General features: G+C 37.0%; 1 protein-coding gene across 3 annotated transcripts in view; it reads right to left on the reverse strand.

Moving 5' to 3' along the window:
* Positions 1-7,268, reverse strand: part of LOC145260562 (uncharacterized) — a 131,788-nt gene extending 124,520 nt beyond the window's left edge. For all 3 annotated transcript variants that reach the window (XM_080118818.1, XM_080118835.1, XM_080118811.1), the window contains exon 1: positions 4,922-7,268. In XM_080118818.1, coding sequence (XP_079974944.1) covers positions 4,922-5,141 — 220 coding nt within the window. In that variant the 5' untranslated portion in view covers positions 5,142-7,268. The remainder of the gene's footprint in view (positions 1-4,921) is intronic.
* Between the last annotated feature and the right edge of the window lie 15,418 nt (positions 7,269-22,686).

The following is a 22,686-nucleotide window of genomic DNA, read 5'->3' on the forward strand; positions in this document are numbered from 1 at the left end:
GCATTATGGTTGACCAAATGTGTGACCTAAAACTCATACTCATTTCCACCACTACGGGGATCCTCTTATCCCCTTATCCATTTGCAGATTCACCTTGGTCGCTCTTTTCTGCTGGTCATGCTCTTTCCATCAATAGTCAGCACCTCTGTCTGTGCTTACATTGAAAACTCATGGGTTAAAGACATTAATTTAAACTTTGTATTCTTTGATTCAAGCAATAAATTTTGAAAATTGATAATTTTAAATGAAATTTAAGTATATAAACTAGTATCTTTATTTGCTCTATCTAGTATATTGAGCAATTTTATTTGGCTGGGATTGTCTTATATGAATATTTCCTTCTAGTATTCTATAAGACTAGGAACCATTAGATTCACCAACCTGTAATCTAATTCATTTCAATACTTCAGTGGGGAAATTATTGATAGTGGTTTCAACTAGATGAGAGTTTTGTGAAAGTTTGCAACATTATATATATATATATATATATATATATATGTTGCAAGCCTGTCTCTGCTCTATCATTATTTTCATGGCAAGAGCTCCAATCTATGGTCTCCCTTTGCCAAATTTTCACCAAAAACACTCGTCTAGTTGAAACCACTATCAATAATTTTCCACACTCTTTATCTGTGCCCAAACCTAAACGTAAATTCCATAAACAAAACTTCTTTCTTAGAACTACCCACCTGTGAAACTCTCTTCTGTTTCCCTACTTTCCAACTGACTACAATATGGTCCTCTTCAAGTCCAACGTAAACAAGTTATTGATGAGCCATACCCTTAAGTAATCCAATTTACCAAATTTCCACTACTAACGATTACTACAATATTGTCCCATTGACTACTATACACTCATTAACCTTTATTCTTGAGTGGCCTTCGTGCCATGATAAGTGGTGATTCTTGTAAAAACAAAAAACAAGATGACAAATTTCTAGTAGTTTCTTATCTCAGACTTCAGAGTTCCCTCCGTTTTCTGCTTCCCTAACTGTATTAACATGCAAAAGTTTAAATGTAATGCAAACAAACATCTTGCTGTTCAACTGCCCACAGTTCCCCGTTAGACACGACCCTAAATAGTAGCCCATTATATTCCAAGTGGCAATATGCTTTGTTTAGAGGATTAGAATAAGTGAAACGAAAATGAGCGAAAAGAATCATCAACCTTAATTTTTTTTTTTGTTTTTTACTTTGGATTGCCTAAATTGTTAAGTGTCAAAATGAGTGCAGCTCTAAGAAAGAAACTTTGTTCATGGAATCTATGTTTAGCTTTAGACACAGATAAAGATTGGGGGAAGGTTTCAGCAAGCCGAGTGTTTTTCAAGGAAGTTCGACGAGGCAGACCATATATTGGAGCTCTGACGAACTCTTGCCATGAAAATAAGGATAAAGCAGAGACAGCCTCACAACGTCTCTTCTGTGGGAAATAAATTGCAGGGAAAAGTAAAGGAAATTTCCCACCAGGCTACAAAGTCTATTTTTAACTCTGTCAAATCAGGATAAGGTGCTTCTAGCAGCTCCTGCCAAGATGTGGCAACAGTACTCCATCCTTTGATGTATTTGGCTCTTATACAGGTAGAGAATTGCATCAGCAATGACTGGAGTGGTAGAATGATCCTACCATTTTTCCAGCGACCTTGGCAACAGATTTGATGTATTTCCGATCAAGAGTAAAGGTCAGACCCAGAAGCTTGTCAAAACATGGCGCCTCCCCAAGACAAGAGCCATTGTGAGATATTCTCTCACCTCAGTTTTGCTCTTGGCAGAACGAAAGAAAGCAAACAGAAATCACAGCAGGCTCACCTTTAAACTTCAACATAAATTTTATTAAAGTAAAATAAGCCAAGTTGCAAACGATGTGCAATCTTTAGCTTTCCACCGAAACAGATCTGGTAACACCCCTAAGGGTAGTAGTTCATGGTTTATCTTCACGTTTGCAGGATCCAAGTTTCCACGCTGTTCGAAGAATAATTCCAACAAGTTAATGAGTTAGTGATGCCTTCCAAGGATGAATGCTGTGAGTCCGGTAGTCATCATGGAGTTCACTGAGAATAACCATCCGAATGGTGGACAAAGGGCAAGTCAAAATGTAGACCTTAATTTCGTCTCTGAGAGACATTATCTAAGTAAAGAAGAAAGTCAATGAGTTCGTAGAAAACAACAGTGTGCAATGAATAATATTCCGCCCAACATAAGGGCATTGGTGTTTGCAAATGATAACATTTCGCCCTAAATTAGGATATGAACATGTCTCAACGAGACAAAAGGGTTTGATTGATTGGTTGGTTGTTTTACAGCATATCAACCCTTTTCAGGTTATTTAATGCCGAATCCAAAGATTCGGAAGAAAATTTTTTTAATAGAATATATTTGTTGTTTTCAAGTCGGTTTCTATTTAACTCATAGTTGGGACTCTAACAGGTACTACCACTCCGGGTCAGAGTGAACCTGGGAGCAATGACAATTAAAGGGTGGCTCCACACTCCCCAAAGCCCGCAAGCTGGGGCCTCACCACTGGTCATATCCAGGGCCAAAAGGGTTTGAGGCCCATGCCTCGGATAAAGAGGCGAGTTTTCTCGTCCATTCGACTTGCTGTCTATTTGAAAACTGAGTGCCACCTGAAACATAAAAATAGCGCCAAAAATACAACTTGGCAGTTAGTAATAACAATCAATCTGATAGGTTCAAACAAAATCGACCAATGAGGAGTCTGCTTATTTTTGCAGAATTTCTCACACCATTCCTTTCAATTGATGTCAGATGGGGATCAAGGCATTGATGATGTAAAAATAGAAGCTTGGTTTTAGATGCATTAAAATTAACCAGCCACCTCTTTCCCCATTCTACTATGGGCTCAAGATCAGAGGAGAGAGAATCAGAGAGAACTTGGTCATTTACGGCCTTTGATGTGTTGCCATAGATGGTAGTGTTGTCAGCATAAATGTCTACAAATGATCTTAGGATGTGATTAGAGCAATCATTGATGTAGATCAGGAGGAGAGTTGGCTCCAGGATGGACTTGAGGGACTCCAACATTAATACTGTGAGCTTCTGATTTCTGCCCATCAACCACTATTCTACCTATGAGAGAGAAATGATTTAACAATTGAGAAAACATTTCCAGCTATACTGTAGCTGGAGATCTTGTGAAGTAGACCTTTATGCCATACACTTTCAAAGACCTTTGATATGTCAAGAGCAATTGCCCTAGAAAGGAAGCCTATGTCAAGAGATTTGCTAATCGTATGGGATATAATCATTAGCACATCTGCTGTAGATCTAGCAGAATGGTAACCATATTGCATGTTACTGAGGTAGTTGACTATTTCTCTATTTAGCAGATTCCAGCAACTTACTCATGATGCACAGGAGACTTATTGGTCTTTACTGAAACGGAGATGACCGATAGGCAAAGGTTTTTCAACAAACCCTAAAAAATGTTGGCATACAGACATTTTGGTTGATGGATAAAATGATAATTTTTTTTTATTCCGATAATTTTTTACTTTAGTTACCTAAATTATTTAGGTTTTGGCATTGCACACAAACAATTTACTTAGTATTACTGCAGATGAGGACTCAACTACCCCCTCCTTCTTGCAAAAAACTAAGATTCTACTTTAAGCGATGACATGTGAACACTCTGAAAAACTTTGGAGGGGAAGGAAAATATTTCATTTAAAATTTTAAATGGGCGATCAGTTTCGCAAAATTCATCTAAAATGTTCACCAATGTTCTAATTAGATGGCATTTTAACATGTAATCGTTGTAGTTAAATTTTATATGTAAACATGCGTTTGTTTATTTGTTGTTGTTGTAGTTGTTGTAGTTAAATTTTATATGTAAACATGCGTTTGTTTATTTGTTGTTGTTGTTGTTGTTGTTGTAGTTGTTGTAGTTAAATTTTATATGTAAACATGCGTTTGTTTATTTGTTGTTGTTGTAGAGGGAGCTGTTGCAACCCAAACTTACTGTAAATGGTAGGATTAAGGTGGAAGTGCCAACGAGTACCGATTAAAGACTTACCTTTAAAAAAGTTCATTCTTATGGGTATTCCGATTTATTTTGAACGAATATCACATTTAAAATTATTGCAGACAAGTAGTTTTTATGATATTAAGACCTTTATAATCCAATGTATTCTGTTGCGGAACTACGGATGGTCGCCAGATTGGTTTTATTGCAGACAATACAACACTAACTAAACACGAGTGTTTTAATACCCTTAAAAATCAACTTTTGAAAGTTGAGTGTTTAGTTGATATTTATCGACACTTTGACGGTTTTTTTTATTTATTTAGTGGTGTGTGTAAGGAGGGGAGGGGATTGTCACCCGGACTTAGAATTATATGTCCTGACAACGCTATCCAGATATGGCCCGAAAGTCATCATTTTACGTTATGCGAAATTCTTAAATAAGTTTTTGTTTTGCTTGCCCCACCCCAGTTTTTAAGGATATTCACATGTAATCGGTTATAAAAAGTAGTTATGTAACAGTGAAACGAAACACTAAAATGAAATCTATGTCGAAAAATATAGTTGCCATCTTTATAAACAAGTCAAGAAAGAAGATAGCTCAAAGGATGATAACTTATTGATAAGTTAACTCAAGTTCATGACACTGTCTTTTGACTAAAAAGTTTTGAATTTGAGTTATCATTATTCCTTAGATTCTTTCTATGGACTTGTTTCTAAAGATGGCAACTATTTTTCAGCTTAGTCTGATTTCGGCATTTCACGTGTAACTTTTTTTTTTTTTTTTTTTCTAAATGATTTCTTTTTCATTAAGAAAGGGTCTGAGTAAAAATAAATTATTTGGGAGTTAAATGTCGAAACCTATTTCACTCTAAATCATTTAGGTGACTGAAATAAGAATGAACCCTACAATTGAACCCAGCAAGTGTACTCTTTTCTTACCTGTGCAGGTAATACTGGCTTTATTATTTGTAATTCGAGCTTCTGTCGCAGGGTTTTTGCTGTTGGTGTTGACGGGCATCGTGTTTAGTAAATGTCCGGACGATCGCAGTCTGTAATTTGAAGAACTGGCCACGTGAGAAAAAGAGGTTGGTCCAGGATCCCGGGGACAACGAAGAAAGGTTTTTCTATACTGTTGTTGCTCTTCTTGTGGGGGTAACATTACCAACAACGAAAAAATTGGGCAGCACTTCAACTCTGTAATTATTGATTAAGAATCAAACACTTGTTTTTTCGTCCTTATTATTATGATGATAATAATAATAATAATAATAATAATAATGATTTATAAGCAATAATCAATATGAGCGTTGCTAATTTACGGACCATGTTATCAGGCTTAACAACGTTACATTTATACTTTTGGCTGTTTATTCTCTTATTGAAAAGGGTCCATTAATACTCAGCTTCGGTTTATAAGTAACAGAGAAGTTTTCCCATCGCATTTGGAAGTACATTTCCAACAGGAATAATACACTCTTCGAAAGATGATGTTCGCAACGCTGGGCGACGAACGTCAGCCGACATTGCCTTATCAACCAATATGGAAACAAAACAAAGGAGCGTTCAATATTGGAGCCACGGCTGTTTTTTTTTTTTTTTTTTTTTCCTCGCCTCCTCCTCCTCCTTTTATTTTTTTAATGTTTTAAACCTTTTCAGTAATGCATTATAGGCATTTTTATCTTTTACTTTAATAAATTTATAAAGTGTTTGTATCGCAACTATGCGACTTACACAGTGAATTTAAAACCGAGGCATTTTTAATAAAACAAAAATTGAGGGGGGGGGGGAATCGAATATGCAACAAATAAAAACCAATAATTGTTACCAAAGGCAAGACGAGCTGCTTTTTCTACCTATCTGGAAAAGTTTAGGTTTTTTTTTTTTAAACTTATTTCAAAGCGTTTTTTTTTTTAATCTTTTATTTTAGTTTAATATACAACTAGTGTAAACTCTATTCAGTTAAAAATGCAATAAGGTGAAATAACGAAAATATTTAAAAATCCTATTGACAAAAATATTTCAATTACGAAATTAAAGTCAACAGAATGTATTTCGCTTTTTTTTAATTGGCTATTTAACATTTTGTTAATAGTTGAAAAAAAAAAATGAATTACTTCATGACCCTTCAAAATTTGAAAGCAATTTGGAAGTGTGCGAGCCCTTTCTAGTCTCACACAAAAACACGCGTTCACATCTCAAGCTATTTTTCTTGTAATACACACAAACATACGTGCGCATATACACACACATACATATATTCACGTTCGCGTACATACACTCACATTCACGTGCATATACACACATGCACAACGTCACTTCCCCTTTGAAGGAAATCCACACATGCGCAAAAGACCACCGGAAACAACTATAAAAGCAAGAGCAATAAGCTGCTTCCTCCTTTTCGACTTAGCTCTTGAGCTGAGCGGTCGACGGACCATTCGCCCCTTTTCGGGGCGTCCGCGCCCGCGTGCTTCACGCCACCTGCTACTGTGTGGGGCAAGAGCTAACAGACAGTACGTACACTTTATACGCTTTCTCTCTCCATGAACTGGATTGACTTTTTCACTCTTTTTTCCCTTTTGCTTGGTCCATCAACCAAACAAGTTCACGTCCACAGCTAGTGGCCTGAAGACATTTCCACGTGGACAAGTACCAACATGTGTGCGCAGCTTTACTGATGTCAACCCTCTATCTTTTTCTTTGTCTACACGCTGAACTGCCATTTCTCGTTCCACTACATTACTCACTCCTCTTTCCACGCGCGGACATGAACACGAGTTATACCTAAAACATTCATTTTTCAACAGAAAATAAACGACATGTTTATTTTATCCAGCAATTGAGTTTTATTTCCTTCTTTCCATTCGTTTCATTATTTTCTTTTGTAGTGAGTTAGGATATTTATATCCTGGTCCGCAACAAAAGCATTTAAACCGTCTAATATTAAGTCGATTCTGTGCAAGTCGTCATATATTAACAGATTGAAAGTTTTGAAAACAATTTATATCCAATATATATCTGTCACGGTTTCCACCAAAAGAAACTGCTCATCAAAAAGGATCCCCATTCAAAACGAAAAAATCACAGCCGCCGGCCCTTTCGACAAGTACTTTGATGTGAATAATTATCTAGTAGAACTCTGAATAGCTTAATTCCCGCTAGAATAATATTCACAACTTTCCTAGTTTCAATTTGATATGACACATGAATATAAACCTCAAACAAATGACTCCCTACAACACTTTAAAGACACTAAAACAAACACAAATCAAGAACGAAAAACAATGCCCAATGCTGCAAAGCCACAATGTCTACAACTACGTCTGCCAGATGAATATAAATACAGCGTTTTTTTTCAATAAGTGGTCAATCACGGCTAGATCAGCGCACGGTGAGGTTGGGCTTGTCATTAGCCCGACCCAACTCAGCAGCAGCAGCAGCAGCAGCAGTAGCAGCAGCAGCAACAGTCATGCCCACACAAAATGATTTAGACTACCTCCCCGACAACGGCCGAACCCAGTAGCGGCAGCAGGGATCAGTCGCTATTGACACGCTCGATTCCCAGCAGTCCAGCTTCTCAAGCCAGCATGCGTTTCCTGTAGCCACTAGTGACGACCTTGTAGCCTGCCAGTTCAAACACCAGCTGGATTCAAACCTCGGCCTGAGACCTCCTACCACCATTTAGTTTCTTTACGAAAATAAACCTGAACGGATTTATATTCGTTCACGACGGTACGTTTGTCATTTCTTTTTTGCCATTGCTGTTTTTCGTCTTCTTCTTGCCTGTATTGTCTTTTAGTTGTAGAGTCGATTGCCACCGACATTCGGCCCTGCAACATATATAAAATTTTTAAAAACAATTTATATCCAATATATATCTATAAAGCTCAACGTCTGTGTGTCTGCGGTTGTGAGATATTCTCTCCCCTTGATTTTGCCGTTGGCAGAATGAAAGAAATCCAACAGGCTCACCTTTAAATTTCAACATAAATTGTATTAAAGTAAAAAGATCCATTTTGCAAACGATGTGCAATCTTCAGCTTCTGTCGTAACAGAGCAAATAACACTTGTATGGATAGTAGTTCATGGTTTATCTTCGCGTTTGCAGGATCCAAGTTTCCACGCTGTTCGAAGAATAATTCCAACAAGTTAATGAGTTAGTGATGCCTTCCAAGGATGAATGCAGTGAGTCCGGTAGTCATCATGGAGTTCACTGAGAATAACCATCCGAATGGCGGACAAAAGGCAAGTCAAAATGTAGACCTTAATTTCGTCTCTGAGAGACATTATCTAAGTAATGAAGAAAGTCAATGAGTTTGTAGAACACAACAGTGTGCAATGAATAATATTTCGCCCAACATAAGGGCATTGGTGTTTGCAAATGATAACATTTCGCCCCACATTAGGACATTAATACGTCTCAACATGACAAAAGGGTTTGAGGCTCATGTCTCAGATAAAGAGGTGAGTTTTCTCGTCCAGTTGACTTGCTGTCTTTCTGAAAATTGGTGCCCTGAAAACATAAAAAATAGCGGCAAGAATATGCCTCGGCAGTTAGTAACAACAATTAATCTGAGTAATCCAAACAAAATCATGGGTGGTCAAACCGACCAATGAAGTGCCTGTTTTTTTTTTTGTCAAAATTTCTTGCACTATACACAGTATTAATGCTGGAGTCCCTCAAGGGTCCATCCTGGGGCAAACTCTCTTCCTTATCTACATCAATGATCTTCCAAATCACATCCTTAGATCATTTGTAGACATTTATGCTGATGACACTACCATCTATGGCAACACTTCAATGGCTGTAAATGATCAAGTTCTCTCTGATTTACTCTTCTGTGATCGTGAGCACATGATGCAATGGGGAAAGAGGTGGCTGGTTAATTTTAATACATCTAAAACAAAGCTTCTATCTTTACATCATCAACGCTCTGATCTCTATCTGGTATCAATTGAAATAAACGGCTCTTGTCTTGGGGAAGCTCCATGTTTTGACAAGCTTCTAGGTCTAACTCTTTACTCTTGATCAGAAATGGAACATGTACATCAAATCCATTGCCAAGGTCGTTGGAAAAATGGTGGGATCGTTCTACTGCGCCAATAGATATCTCATTGCTGATGCAATTCTCCACCTCTATAAGAGCCAAGTACATCTATAAGTGGTTTGCTTGACTAAAATTAGCATGTCCACATTTCAGATGAAAACATCTATACCCTTATAATTTTTTTTTTTTTTTTGTGTGTATTGATATTCATATTAAAAGCCCTTTGTCTATTTATTTAAAAAGAAAATACAACTTTGTTATATATGGGTTGTGGTATTACATTCACCTGCAAAAGATCTAGCTAATTTGCATATTTTTTTAAACATTCATTTTTATTAATTCTCTATTAGTTTTTTTCGGTTTTCTTATGGGATGATCATCTTTAGTTAACTATTACGTGTAATTATATTCATGCAGATATTCTACATGCTGGTGTAATATTTGCATAAAAAGTTTATAGTAAACACAAACCCTTTTCTACATATGTATATGTATATATATTTGTTTAAAAAATTCTACCTACCAAACTACTCTGTCAGTGTTTGGTCTACAGACATGAAACTTAATATATAGGGCATTCAAACGCATGCAAAACTTTATATTTGGGATTTAGCTGGGAAAAATGGTATTGCTGGAAATGTCTTCTCAATTATTAAATCATTTCTTTCTGATAGGTTCATAAGAGTAGTAGTTGAGGGGCAAAAATCAGAAGCTCACAGTATTAATGCCGGTGTCCCTCAGGGGTCCATCCTGGGCCCAACTCTTTTCTTGATCTACATCAATGATCTTCCAAATCACATCCTTACATCATTTGTAGACATCTATGCTGACGACACTACCATTTATGGTAGCACATCTAAGACAGTAAACGACCAAGTTCTCTCCAATTCTCTCTCTCTGATCATGAGCACGTAGTACAATGGGGTAAGGAGTGGCTGGTTACTTTTAATGCATCTAAAACCAAGCTTCTCTCTTTACATCATCAACATTCTGATCCACATCTGGCATCAATTGAAATGAATGGCTCTCGTCTTCAGGAGGCCTCAAGTTTTGACAAGCTTCTTGGCTTGACCATTACTCCTGATCTTAAATGGAACACGTACATCAAATCTGTTGCCAAGGCCGCTGGAAAAATGGTGGGATCTTTCTATCGATCCGGTAGATATCTCACTGCTGATGCTATTCTCTATCTATATAAGAGCCAGGTATGTCCAAGGATGGAATACTGTTGCCACATCTGGGCAGGAGCTGCTAGAAAGGACTTGGCCTGCCTTGATAGACTTCAAAATAGACTTCGTAGCCTCGTAGGAGATGTCCTTTTCTCTTCCTTGCAACCTCTATCTCACAGAAGAGATGTTGCGAGTTTGTCTCTGATGTATCGTTATTTTCATGGAAAGTGTTCGACTGAGCTTCAATCTATGGCCCCCCCTCGCCAAACTTTCACAAGAAACACTCGTCTAGCTGTAAATACTATCAATAATTGCCTCCACTCTTTATCTGTGCCTAAACCTAAACGTAGATTCCATGAACAAAGCTTTTTTCTTAGAACAGCACACCTGTGGAATTGTCTTCCGTTTTCCTGCTTTCCGGCTGACTACAATATGGTTGTCTTCAAGTCTAACGTAAATAAGTTCTTGATGAGCCGTTCCATATAAGTTATCAAATTTACCAAATTTTCATTACTAATGATTACTATATTGTCCAATTTCTACTGTACACTCTTTAACCCTTATCCTTGAGTGGCCTCTTGGCCTTGATAATGTGGTGATGCCTATGTAAAAAAAAAAGAAGAAAAAAAAAAAATTGGTGAAAAAGTGTGAAAATTAAAAAAATGGAATTTGCCAGGTGAAGGTCGAATGACGGCATTACAAATATGCATGCATAAAGTAATAGTTATTGGTGCATGTTTTAATTTTTAACCTTGCAGCAAACATGTCTTCATAGCTCAGGTATTAACGTTAAAGAGAAAAGTAAATTGTAAACTAAATGTTTAGGTATCGAATCTCAGTGGTAGTGCACAAGACATCTTTTAAAACTTTTTAAATCATTACTATATATTGGGTCCAATATAATATAATAAATACAAAATCTGCATTAATCAAAATACTATATTTAAATGTATTTTAAGACCGGGCAATGTTAGGCGGCCTGTTACTTATTACATAAAAATCATCCATAATAATGGCTCGACATTTTGTATTTTGCATTTGAAAATGGTAAATTTTAATTAGAAGCAAGTGGGTTTGTATTACTGTACACATAGATTTGGAAAAGTTGTCAAAAAAGAAATATACAACAAATAAATGTTATCAAAGGCAAGTTACTTTTCTACCAAACTGGACGTATTTTTTATGTTTTATTCAATGTAACATATTTATTCAGTTCGAAAAATATACAGTGTTTATCGACGTATTGGAAAATTCAAAATGGCGCCCGACTCTTTCTTTAACATGGTAAGTTTGGGAAAAGGTGTTATAAATAAAAAACTAGACAAAATACTATTAGAAACTCGCTCAATATATGTTACCGTGACATAGGTTGACATATATTCGATAGGTTTTTAATAGTATTTTGTCTAGTTTTTTTTATTTATAACACCTTTTCCCAAACTTACAGTGTTAAGAGAGTGTTGGGCGCCATTTTGAATGTTCCAATACATCTGTAAACACTATGTTTTTCAAACTGAATAAACATGTTACATTGAATAAAAACACAAAAAATATATCCAGTTTGGTAGAAAAGTAACTTATCTTGCCTTTGATAACATTTATTTGTTATATATTTGTTTTTTCATTTATTTGATAACATTTATTTGTTATATATTACTTTTTCGAATCTATGTGTACAGTAATACAAACCCAAGCAAGTTTTTCAAAATTATCGATTGCAGTTACCTCCCCTGAATTTTGAAAACTATTCAACATTAAAACATAAAACTCTATACTGCAGTCTTTTAGCCAGTCTGAGAAATTGTCTTCCAGTCGTATAGCCCCCTTCCAGTTGAAGAATTAGTGTTCAAAACTAATTATAAATTTTAATGATAATTTTTGTTATGACGCAAATTTTAATTTTGTAACAAAATTTGTATTTTGTTTAAGTCATACATGTTAGAATAAATTGCTTTGCCTCTTCCTGAAATAAAGGATCGTAGTTATTCCCCTTGTCCGGAATTAAGGATTCCGCCATATTGATTTTCGAAAACACGTGTATACTTTTAAGTTGATAAAACCTTTACAAAAGGCATTCCTGTTTACTCTTCTTTTGTCTCTACTTATCATTTCAATTTTATCAACTTAAAAAAAAAAAAAAGGTAAGGAAACAAACAACAGAGAAAAAAAAAACATGGATAAACTACTGCGGCCAGACAGATTCAACGTAGAACTAACAGCTCTGAATTCGGAAAAAATATATAAACACTGGAAATTGACGTTTGAGTATTACTTACACACTTTAAACAATGGGGAAATAGAAAATAATGCACAAAATCTCTTCGCCTTGATTAATTCAGTCTCAGCGACAATATTTGAAATAATAAGCAATGCTACAGATTACAATGGTGCCATAGAAAAGCTAGATGCTATTTACATAAAACTGGCAAACGTTATATTTAACTGACATCAACTTCTGCCGAATAAACAGAAACCGGCACAAACTATCGACGATTTGATGCAACAACTGAAAGTACTTGCCAAATCTGGCGAATTTCAAGCAGTAAGCGCTGAGGAGAACAAAAAGCAATATATCCATGACGCTTTCATTAGCGGCATCTCCTCCTCTTCTATTTGTCAGCACCTACTTGAAAAACCATTCTCAACTCTACAAGAAACCTTTACAATGGCTAGGTCTCTAGAATAAGTGGAGAAGCATACGGTAAGCTTCGATAACCACCCGAACGTAGCTGCTACCGTAATTAAGCCAGAAGACACTCCCTTAGCCGATATAAAAGAAAATACCCTACCAAAAGGAATTTGTTTCTTCTGTGGGAACACTCGACATTCATGGGCGATGTGTCCTGCGCATAACGGCGAGTGTAGGAAATGTAAGTGTTATATCATAGATTATATGAATAACAAGTCATTACTGGGGTTGTACAGAAAGGGTTTATTTAGGTAAAAAGGTACACACATTTCTAAGCATCCATTGACAGCTTAGTACTAAATTCTGTCTCCCTCGTGAGGAGAGTTTGCTTGTCTTTTTATAGATGTAACAGTCCATTCATTTGAGGGGTGTTGGATCAGTCCATTATATCACCTTCCTCCCAAGCTAAATTCTTCCCTAGAATTTCGCTTCACCATTTTTTTCATTTTTGACTTTGTCCAAAAAATTCAGTTCTTTTTCTTTTTCTTTCACTTCTCCTTAAAATTTGCGTTTGCGAATTTTTGGATTTTGGAGAGTGACTTGTATTTTCAGTTACTGGTGCTTCCTTTTTTGGAGGCTCTATGTGAAAAATGTCATACAGTACTTCCATCGGTACTTCATTGTTTTTAACTATTTCAATATATCGGGGTCTGAGTTGGTTTATATGTTTTTTGTGGGAAAATGTCTGACATTTTATAATGTAGACCATTCTTCCAATTCTTTTTGAGATTATGCCTTCTTCCCCAAAACTCTTCCCTGCCCGATAATTGTTGAAAAAAACTTTATCCCCGTCCTTGTATATCTTGTATCGTCCATTATCTTTTACACTTTTTTTTTTACTTTTTTACTCGGAATTAACCGGTCGAACACAGAGCGCACTTTTCTGGCAAACATTATTTCCGCTGGGGATAAATTTGCATTTGTATTCGGATTAGGCGTTATCCTGTACACTGCTAAAAATTTCTGAAGACTTTTTTCTTCAGTGTCGATGTTATCGTTCTTTTTTAACGCTCGTTTAAAAGTATCGACAAATCTTTCAGCTTGTCCGTTAGATCGAGGGCTATAAGTTGGTGTTGTGGCATGCTCTATGGCCAGTGACTCACAGTAGATCTTAAATTCTTGACCTTTGAACATGGTGCCATTATCACTAACAATTGTTTTTGGTACGCCAAAACGCCCAAATATCTCGTCCAACGCCTTTATTGTGTTTGCCGCTGTAGGATGTTTGAATTTAAAAATTTCTGGCCATTTCGACATGCTATCTACTATTACCAGGTAATAATATCCTTTTAGAGGTCCTGCATAATCTATATGGATCCGCGTCCATGGTATATCTGTTTTAGGCCAGTACGTATATGCTCTCATTAGTGCTTTCATTCTGGAGATTCCAGGATGTCCCATGTGGAATTCTTTTAAAATTCTCTTCTGTAATACTTGAGATACCACCACTCTATCTGCGTACATTAGAGTTTCATCGCACTTTGAAAATGGAAAAACGGTTAATCCTTTCCTCTTCTTTTCTTTTTGTCCCACTTGTTTTTTTATCTTGTTAATGTATTCATCTGTTCTTGCTGCTTTCTTTATTTCCTCAAGTGTTACCGGAAGTTCCCTAACAGTATTTATTAATATATCTGTTAGTTCATTTTCTTCTTTTAGTGCAGCTATAACAGTTTCTTCAAGTAATTCAGTTTTATTTGGGATCAACCTGGACAAACCATCTGCATGTGCAATTTTGCTGGATGCTAGGTGTTTCATTTTAAAATTGTAGTTTAACAGAATCATGCTCCATCTTTGTAACCTATTAGCTGTATGAGTAGGAACTCCTTTTTTGGAACCAAAAATCGATAACAAAGATTTGTGGTCCGTTTCCAAGATAAAAAATCTTCCATGGATGAACCTATGAAATTTCCTCATGGCGTATACAATTGCCAGACCTTCTTTTTCTATCTGACTATAATTTTTTTCTGCGGGTAGCAAAACCTTTGAGGCATGAATAATTGGTTTAGTCGATCCATCTTTGAGTCTGTGTAGTAGCACAGCACCTAAACCGTATTCGCTTGCATCTGCTGCTACAATTAATTCTTTTTTCGGATCGTAGTGAGCTAGTGCTAAATCTGATAACAGACATTTTTTAATCTTTAGGAATGCTTCATCACATTCTTTTGTCCAGAGCCATTTTTTATTCTTTTTCAATAATTCGTTTAAAGGTGCTCTTAGTTCATGCATATTTGGGATATAAGAATTATAATAATTTGCTAGTCCCAAAAATGACTGTAGCTGCACTATATTTTCTGGTCTAGGCATGTTTTTGATTGCTTCAGTCCTATTAGGATTAGGTTTTCTACCATTTCGATCAATCACTTGTCCCAAATATTCAATTTTGTCCATCCCAAAATTACATTTTTCGAGAGCCACTTTCAATCCATAGTTTGATATTCTCTCGAATACTTTGCCAATGTAGATTTTATGCTCTTCCACATTTTTACTTCTTATAAGGATGTCATCTAGATAAGCCATAGCAAAATCCAAACCTGCTAGCATTGTATCCATAATTTGCTGGAACAAATTTGGGGCTACTTTTAAACCAAAAGGCAAACGTTTTAGTGAAAATAGTCCTTTATGGGTATTTAATGTCAGGTACTTAGCACAATCTTCCTGGACTTTTACTTGCCAATACGCTTCAGACAAATCAATTTTTGTAAAAATTTTTCCTCCGCTTAACTTCGAAAAAATTTCCTCTGGGGTAGGAAGTGGGTAGTTATGCTCCTTGAGACAATCATTTAGACCTGTCGAAAAGTCCGCGCATACCCTGATTTTATTATTTTTCTTCTTAACGTAAACCGTGGGTGAAGCCCATTCAGAGTAGTCCACTTTTTCTATTACTCCAATATCTTGAAGTCTCTTTAATTCTTTCTCTATAGTTTCTAATGCTGAATATGGAACCTTTCTTTTGGGTTTGAAAACTGGTTTAGCCTCGTCCTTTAGTTCAAATTTCACCTCCGTTTTCGTGCAGCAACCCAAACCTTCAGAGAATACCTCTTTAAAATCTTTTTTAATTCGTCAATAAACTTTCCTGGTAGTTTAGACTTTTCTAAACCCGCCAGACTTACTTTATTGCGAAATGAGCTTATGGGTTTTCCCCATAAATTAAAAAGAATCATTAAGTCTGTATCGAACAAATTAGAATTTTTCCCCGGTACGACATATAACTTGGTTTTCACAGCATTCTCCTTTAGAGACACATTGGTAAAAAATTCACCCTTAAATTTTAGTTTATTTCCAGACACACTTCTGGCAATTTTTTTTGTATTTTGTAACTTTAGAAACCCAATTTTCTTCCAAGTTACTTCGTCAATTATACTTATGTCGCTTCCCGTATCTAGAAGACAGTTCACATTACAGCCATTAATTTTAATTTTAATATATTTTCTTTTATCACACCTAGACTCATTTTTAGAACCAATGGTCTTTATTTCTGCTTTTCGGTATTTTCCTTTCCTGCATACCGTTGATTTATGGCCTTTTTTATTACATTTGTTACATATTTTGTATTTAAAGTAACAATCTTTAGTGAAGTGGTTTTTTCCCCCACATGTCTTACAGGATTTTTCGTGTGCACATTTCATCACCCTTTCCATTTTTTTTTCCATATTTTTTTCTTCAAAATTTTTTCCTTCGATGCTTGTATTGTCCTGCTTTAAATTTAACAGTTTCTGACACTCTTCCGTAACTTTTTGTAACGTTATTTCTGTGTCTTGGTTCATAATGGATAATATCCTTGAACGAATATCCTTATCTTTAGAGGCTGTTAAACCTTGCACAAAGACTTTTAAACATATCCTCTTTGAGGTTTTTTAATTTAAAGGATTCACAATGAGCATTCACTTTCCCTGCATAAGTAATAAAGTCTTCATCCTCCTGCTTCGTGATATTTAAACATTTATAACGTGTATAGAATAGACTATCTCGTTCACTGAAAATGTTTGACAATATTTTTATTGTTTCACTAAAAGAAATCTCTTCAGGTTTCTTTGGCAGGATAAAATTCGTATACTTTGTATTTTCCTGAGATCCAAGTTTTTGCAGAAGAAGGATAATCTTCTCTTCGTCTGTCCAAGACTGACATCTCTTAGCAAAAATATTTTCGTATCTCCGAAAATATGCCGGAAAAGTTAACCCATTTGTCGGCTCGTATACAAATTCGGATAAAGAATTTGCTATTCCTTCAGGAGTGAAACGACAGTCTTTCTGCTGCGTTAAAATACTCTGTAGTATTTCGCTTTGCTTCAATTGATGTTGCTGAAGTAATTCCATTTGTTTTTGTTGTGCAAACCATGCCGATTGCATAGTTCTAGTGAATTCCGCTAATTGCTCCATGTTAAAAAAAATTTTTTTTTTTTTTTTTTTTTTTTACAAAACCACACAATTAAAGAAAAGATTAACTCATATGTCCTATAAATTCAATGAATTAAAAGCACAATGTCCTTCCGAAGAGAAGAAAAAAAAAAATACTTCCAGCCGAATAAAACTTGAAATGGACACTTTTTTTTTTTTAAATATTCTTTTAAAAAAAATGTTCGCTTCAAAATGTCAATTTCTTTTTTTTTTTAGGGCCGTAACCGACTGAAACACTTACTTTTTAAATGTTGGCTCTGTCGAAGTTCTTTTTTTCCTCTTCCTTCTTTGGATTTCTTTTGTTTTCTGCTCGTTAATCTTCTTGTGTGCTTATTCCTTCGCTTTGTTTTTTAGTGAGTTTCGTTCGAATTCTTCGTTGCCAGTTGTTATATCGTAGATTATATGAATAACAAGTCATTACTGGGGTTGTACAGAAAGGGTTTATTTAGGTAAAAAGGTACACACATTTCTAAGCATCCATTGACAGCTTAGTACTAAATTCTGTCTCCCTCGTGAGGAGAGTTTGCTTGTCTTTTTATAGATGTAACAGTCCATTCATTTGAGGGGTGTTGGATCAGTCCATTATATTAGTAAGAAAAATGGCCATTGGGCGAAGGTATGTAAATCTTCCTCCTCCACTGCTGCTGTGTTATACGACATGGACCCCCCTCCTCAATCTCTCCTGACTAGGAACGGGTGCCAAAGACATTATATGCATGAAATGCAAAATAAATGGGCAAGTAGTGAACACTATGGTAGATTCCGGCAGCGTGGGGACGTTTATCGGCAAAAATACAGCAAGGAAGCTGAAACTTTTTGTTATTCCCAAACAGAAAACCGTAGCATTGGCGAACCCTAATCATCATGCCAAAATCATTAGTGAAACTGACTAATTGGGATTTGATGGTAAGCAGACTTCAGGTCGAGTCTTGTAAAAACGTTGTATCGAGCTATGTCATCAATCATTTTATTAATGTTTGGCATGGGATAGGCATCCAGTTCTGTAAATCTATTTATGGTGTCGCTGTAGTCGACCACCTTTTTTTTTTTTTTTTATTCTCGTTAGAGGTCACTAAAACTTGGGCTCGCCAAGGAGATATAGAGGGCTCTATTATGCCTTCCCTCAACATTCTGGCAGTTTCCTCTCTAATGAATATGTTGTCAGTGAATGAGTGACAACGAGATTTGGTGGCAATAGGGGTCGTCCATGTAGAAAGATGAGAGAAGAGGATGAGCATGCCGATCGGAAATACACAGCATCTGAAGTAAATGGAAAACTTTACCAATTTACTTGTATCCCTTTTCGCATCACTAATGGAGTAAGTGCCTTTCAAAGATGCATCGATAGCATTGTAGAAAGAGAAAAATTAACAAACACTTTGCGGAAAGGATCAAAAAGAGCATGACTACAACCTTCAAAGGTTTTATAATGTAGTGAAAAGATACAACATCACGCTCAACCAAAGTAAGAGCATCATTTCTGCTACTTCTATCACACTTCTTGGTTACACAATCCAGAACAACCAAATTGCTCCTGATTACCTGAGGCTAAAACCACTCATTGAAATGCCACCGCCTCTAAATTTCTGGTCTCAAAAACGAATAATTGGTATGTTTTCTTACTATAGTAAATTTATTCAAAACTTTTCTGATAAGATACTGCCTCTCAACCATAACAAGGAGTTTCCACTGCCCCCGTCTATTCTAAATTCTTTTCCGACGTTGAAGACCGACTTAAGAAATGCTACCCTTATAACTGTTGACCCGGATAAAGAATTTGTAGTAGAAACTGATGCTAGTAATTACTGCATTGCTGCTACTCTAAACCAACAGGGTAGACGTGTTGCATTCTTTTCTTTGATACTAAACCCGAATGAGATTAGACATCATTCTGTCGAAAAAGAAGCTGCTGCGATTGTTGAAGCTCTCTGAAAGTGGCGACATTTCCTACTCAGGAGACATTTCAAAGTTATTACAGATCAAAAGAGCATCAGTTTTATGTTTGATAAGAGGAAATCTAAAATTAAAAATGATAAGATATGTCGTTGGCGGATCGAACTGTCACAATTCAAATTCAGTATTGTTTACCATCCAGGAACGGAAAATACAGCTGCTGACATATTTTCTCGCATCTCTGCATTAACACACACTTTGCAAGACCTCCGCAACTTTCATGTTACACTATGCCATCCTGGTGTCACGCGACTCAGCCACTTCATCAGGACAAGAAACCTTCCTTTCTCTTTAGAACAAATTAAAAATATAACAGACTTGTGCTCCTCCTGTCAGTATTTGAAACCTAAATTTGCCAGTTGTAACAAAGGAACACTCATACAGGCTATACTACCTTTCCAGCGATTAAACATCGATTTAAAAGCCCTTTACCTACTTCTGTGTGTGGTAACAAATACTTACTATAATTGATGAATATACTCGCTTTCCATTTGCCTTCCCCTATAAGGATATGACTAGCAAAAGCGTGATCCACTGCCTAAACCAACTATTTTCAGCTTTTTGGTATGCCGGATATGATACACACTGACCGGGCTGCCGACTTCTTTTTAATTTGTTCTAAAGAGAAAGGAAGGTTTTTTGTCCTGATGAAGTGGCTGAGTCGCGTTCCGTACATTCATATCTGATTTACCTCTGCACTCCATGTTTCAAAAGGAAGTGCCCTCTATAGTATCAGATCTGACCGAATGGTTAATTGTAAGTATAGACCAATTCATACCATCTAAAAAATTCCAACAAAAACCTAACAGCCAGCCATGGTTCTCCCCAGAATGTGCTGCTGCTATCGCGCACAGAAATCACTTTTTACATAGCTACCAACGTAATAGATGCACTGAGACTAAAGCTGCTTTCAGGACTGCCAGCAACCACTGTAAAAGAGTAATAAAAAATGCAAGAGAGCTATATGCCCAGTCTGTTAAATCCAAGGTAGCTGATCAGCGGCTTGGTTCCCACCAGTTTTAGCAAATAACAAATAGGATCCTGAACAGAAGTGTGCGTTCTATCCCAACCATTATCAATGGACCAGAGGTCATCTCGTTAGCGTCAGACAAGGCCAAACTATTTGCAAAGAACTTTGCAGCTAATTCTACCCTATGCGACGAAGGCCATCAACTCCCCATATTTCCTCCTATAACACAGAACAAGCTAGGTAACATACAAATATCCGTGCATGAGGTCGCCAAGCTAATCAAGAACCTAGATTCCAGTAAAGCAACTGGCCCTGATGGCATCCCAATTATAGTGTTAAAAAAGCTTCAACCAGAACTTGCTCCCATACTTACGAAACTATTTAAGCGCTGCCTTAAGGAGAAGTGCTTTCCGACTCCCTGGAAGACCTCATCAGTTTGCCCTGTATTTAAGAATTCAGGTGATGTCATCTCCCTCTCAGTACAGACCAATAAGTCTCCTGTGTGTTATGAGTAAGTTGCTGGAATCCATATTAAATAGAGAAATAGTCAACCACCTCAGCAGGAATAACCTTCTTAGTGACATGCAATATGGTTTCCGCTCTGCAAGATCTACCGCAGATGTGCTGATGGTTATATCCCACAGGATTAGTGAATCTCTTAACAAAGGCTTCCTTTCTAGGACAATTGCTCTTGACATATCAAAGGCTTTCGACAAGGTATGGCATAAGGGTCTACTTCACAAGATTTCCAGCTATGGTATAACTGGAAATGTTTTCTCAATCATTAAATCATTTCTCTCCGATAGGCTCATAAGAGTAGTGGTAGATGGACAAAAATCGGAGGCCTGCAATATAAATGCTGGAGTCCCTCAGGGGTCAATCTTGAGCCCAACTCTCTTCCTGATCTACATCAATGACCTCCCTAAACACATACTTAAATCATTCGTTGACATCTACGCTGATGACACGACCATCTACGGCAACACATCAAAGGCTGTAAATGACAAAGTTCTCTCTGATTCTCTTTCCTCTGATCTCGAGCGCGTGGTTCAGTGGGGGAAGATGTGGCTGGTTACCTTTAATGCATCCAAAACCAAACTCCTATCCTTACATCATCAACGCTCTGATCCCCATCTGGCATCAATTGTGATGGATGGCTCTGGTCTGGGTGAGGCCCCGTGTTTTGACAAGCTTCTGGGTTTGATCTTTACTCCTGATCTTAAATGGAACACGTACATCAAGTCTGTTGCCAAGGTCGCTGGAAAGATGGTGGGATCCTTCTACCGCTCCAGAAGATATCTCACTACTGATGCAATTCTCTATCTATATAAAAGCCAAGTACGTCCAAGGATGGAATACTGTTGCCATATCTGGGCAGGAGCTGCTAAAAACAGCCTATCCTGCCTTGACAGAGTACAAAATAGACTTCGTGGCTTAGTGGGGGATGCCCTTTTCTCTACCCTGCAACCTCTCTCCCACAGAAGAGACGTTGCGAGCGTATCCTTGTTTTATCGTTATTTCCATGGCAGGTGCTCGTCTGAACTCCAATCTCTGGTCCCCCCTCGCCAATCTTTCACGAAAAACACCCGTCTAGCCTAATCCACTGTGAAAAATTTCCCCCACTCTATATCTGTGCCTAAATCAAAACGTGGATTCCATGAACAAAGCTTCTTTCTTAGAACTGCACGCCTGTGGAACTCTGTTTCGTCTGCCTGCTTCCCACCGGACTACAACTTGGATGTCTTCAAGTCCAATGTTAACAAATTCCCAATGAACCACACCCTTAAGTAAACACTTCATCAAATCTCCACACTAACGTAATGTACTTGCAATAACCCTTATCCTCCCTGAGTGGCTTCTGGGCCTTGATAAGTGGTGATCACTGTGTAAAAAAAAAAAAAAAAAAAAAAAAAGGAGAAATCAAAGATTACTTACATGGCAAAGGTATCGCCACCTCTAAAACAAGTCGATACCACCCTGAGGGTAATGGGCAAGTTGAGAAACTCAATGGAACTTTATGGAAGGCCATCCAAACAACCTTACACTCTAGCAACATAAAACTGCCCCATTGGGAAGATATAGTACCAAACGCTCTCCATTCAATTAGGTTGTTACTATGCACTGCCACTAATACGACTCCTCATGACAGAATGTTCAAATATAGTCGTAAATCTTCCTCTGGAACTTCTGTTCCCACTTGGGCAAAACCAGGCCCAATATATGTCAGAAACCATACTAAGTCTAGTAAGCTCGACCCTCCGGTAACCCCTGCTATCCTATAAGACATCAACCCCTACTAAATTCATGTACGACTACCCTCTGGTGCGGAAACTACTGTCAATGTGCGAGACCTGGCTCCTAACTCCTCAAATCAAGAAGATCAACACAATGAAAATAATTCTGCAAGCCCTGAAGCCCCTAAAGATCCGCCACCTGACAAAAACAATACCTATGTGAAGGAGAAGAATCCCTTACCTGAT

The sequence above is a fragment of the Euprymna scolopes genome, chromosome 3 (assembly GCF_053919585.1).
Source record: "Euprymna scolopes isolate OS-2025 chromosome 3, ASM5391958v1, whole genome shotgun sequence".
Classification (NCBI taxonomy): Eukaryota; Metazoa; Mollusca; class Cephalopoda; order Sepiida; family Sepiolidae; genus Euprymna; species Euprymna scolopes.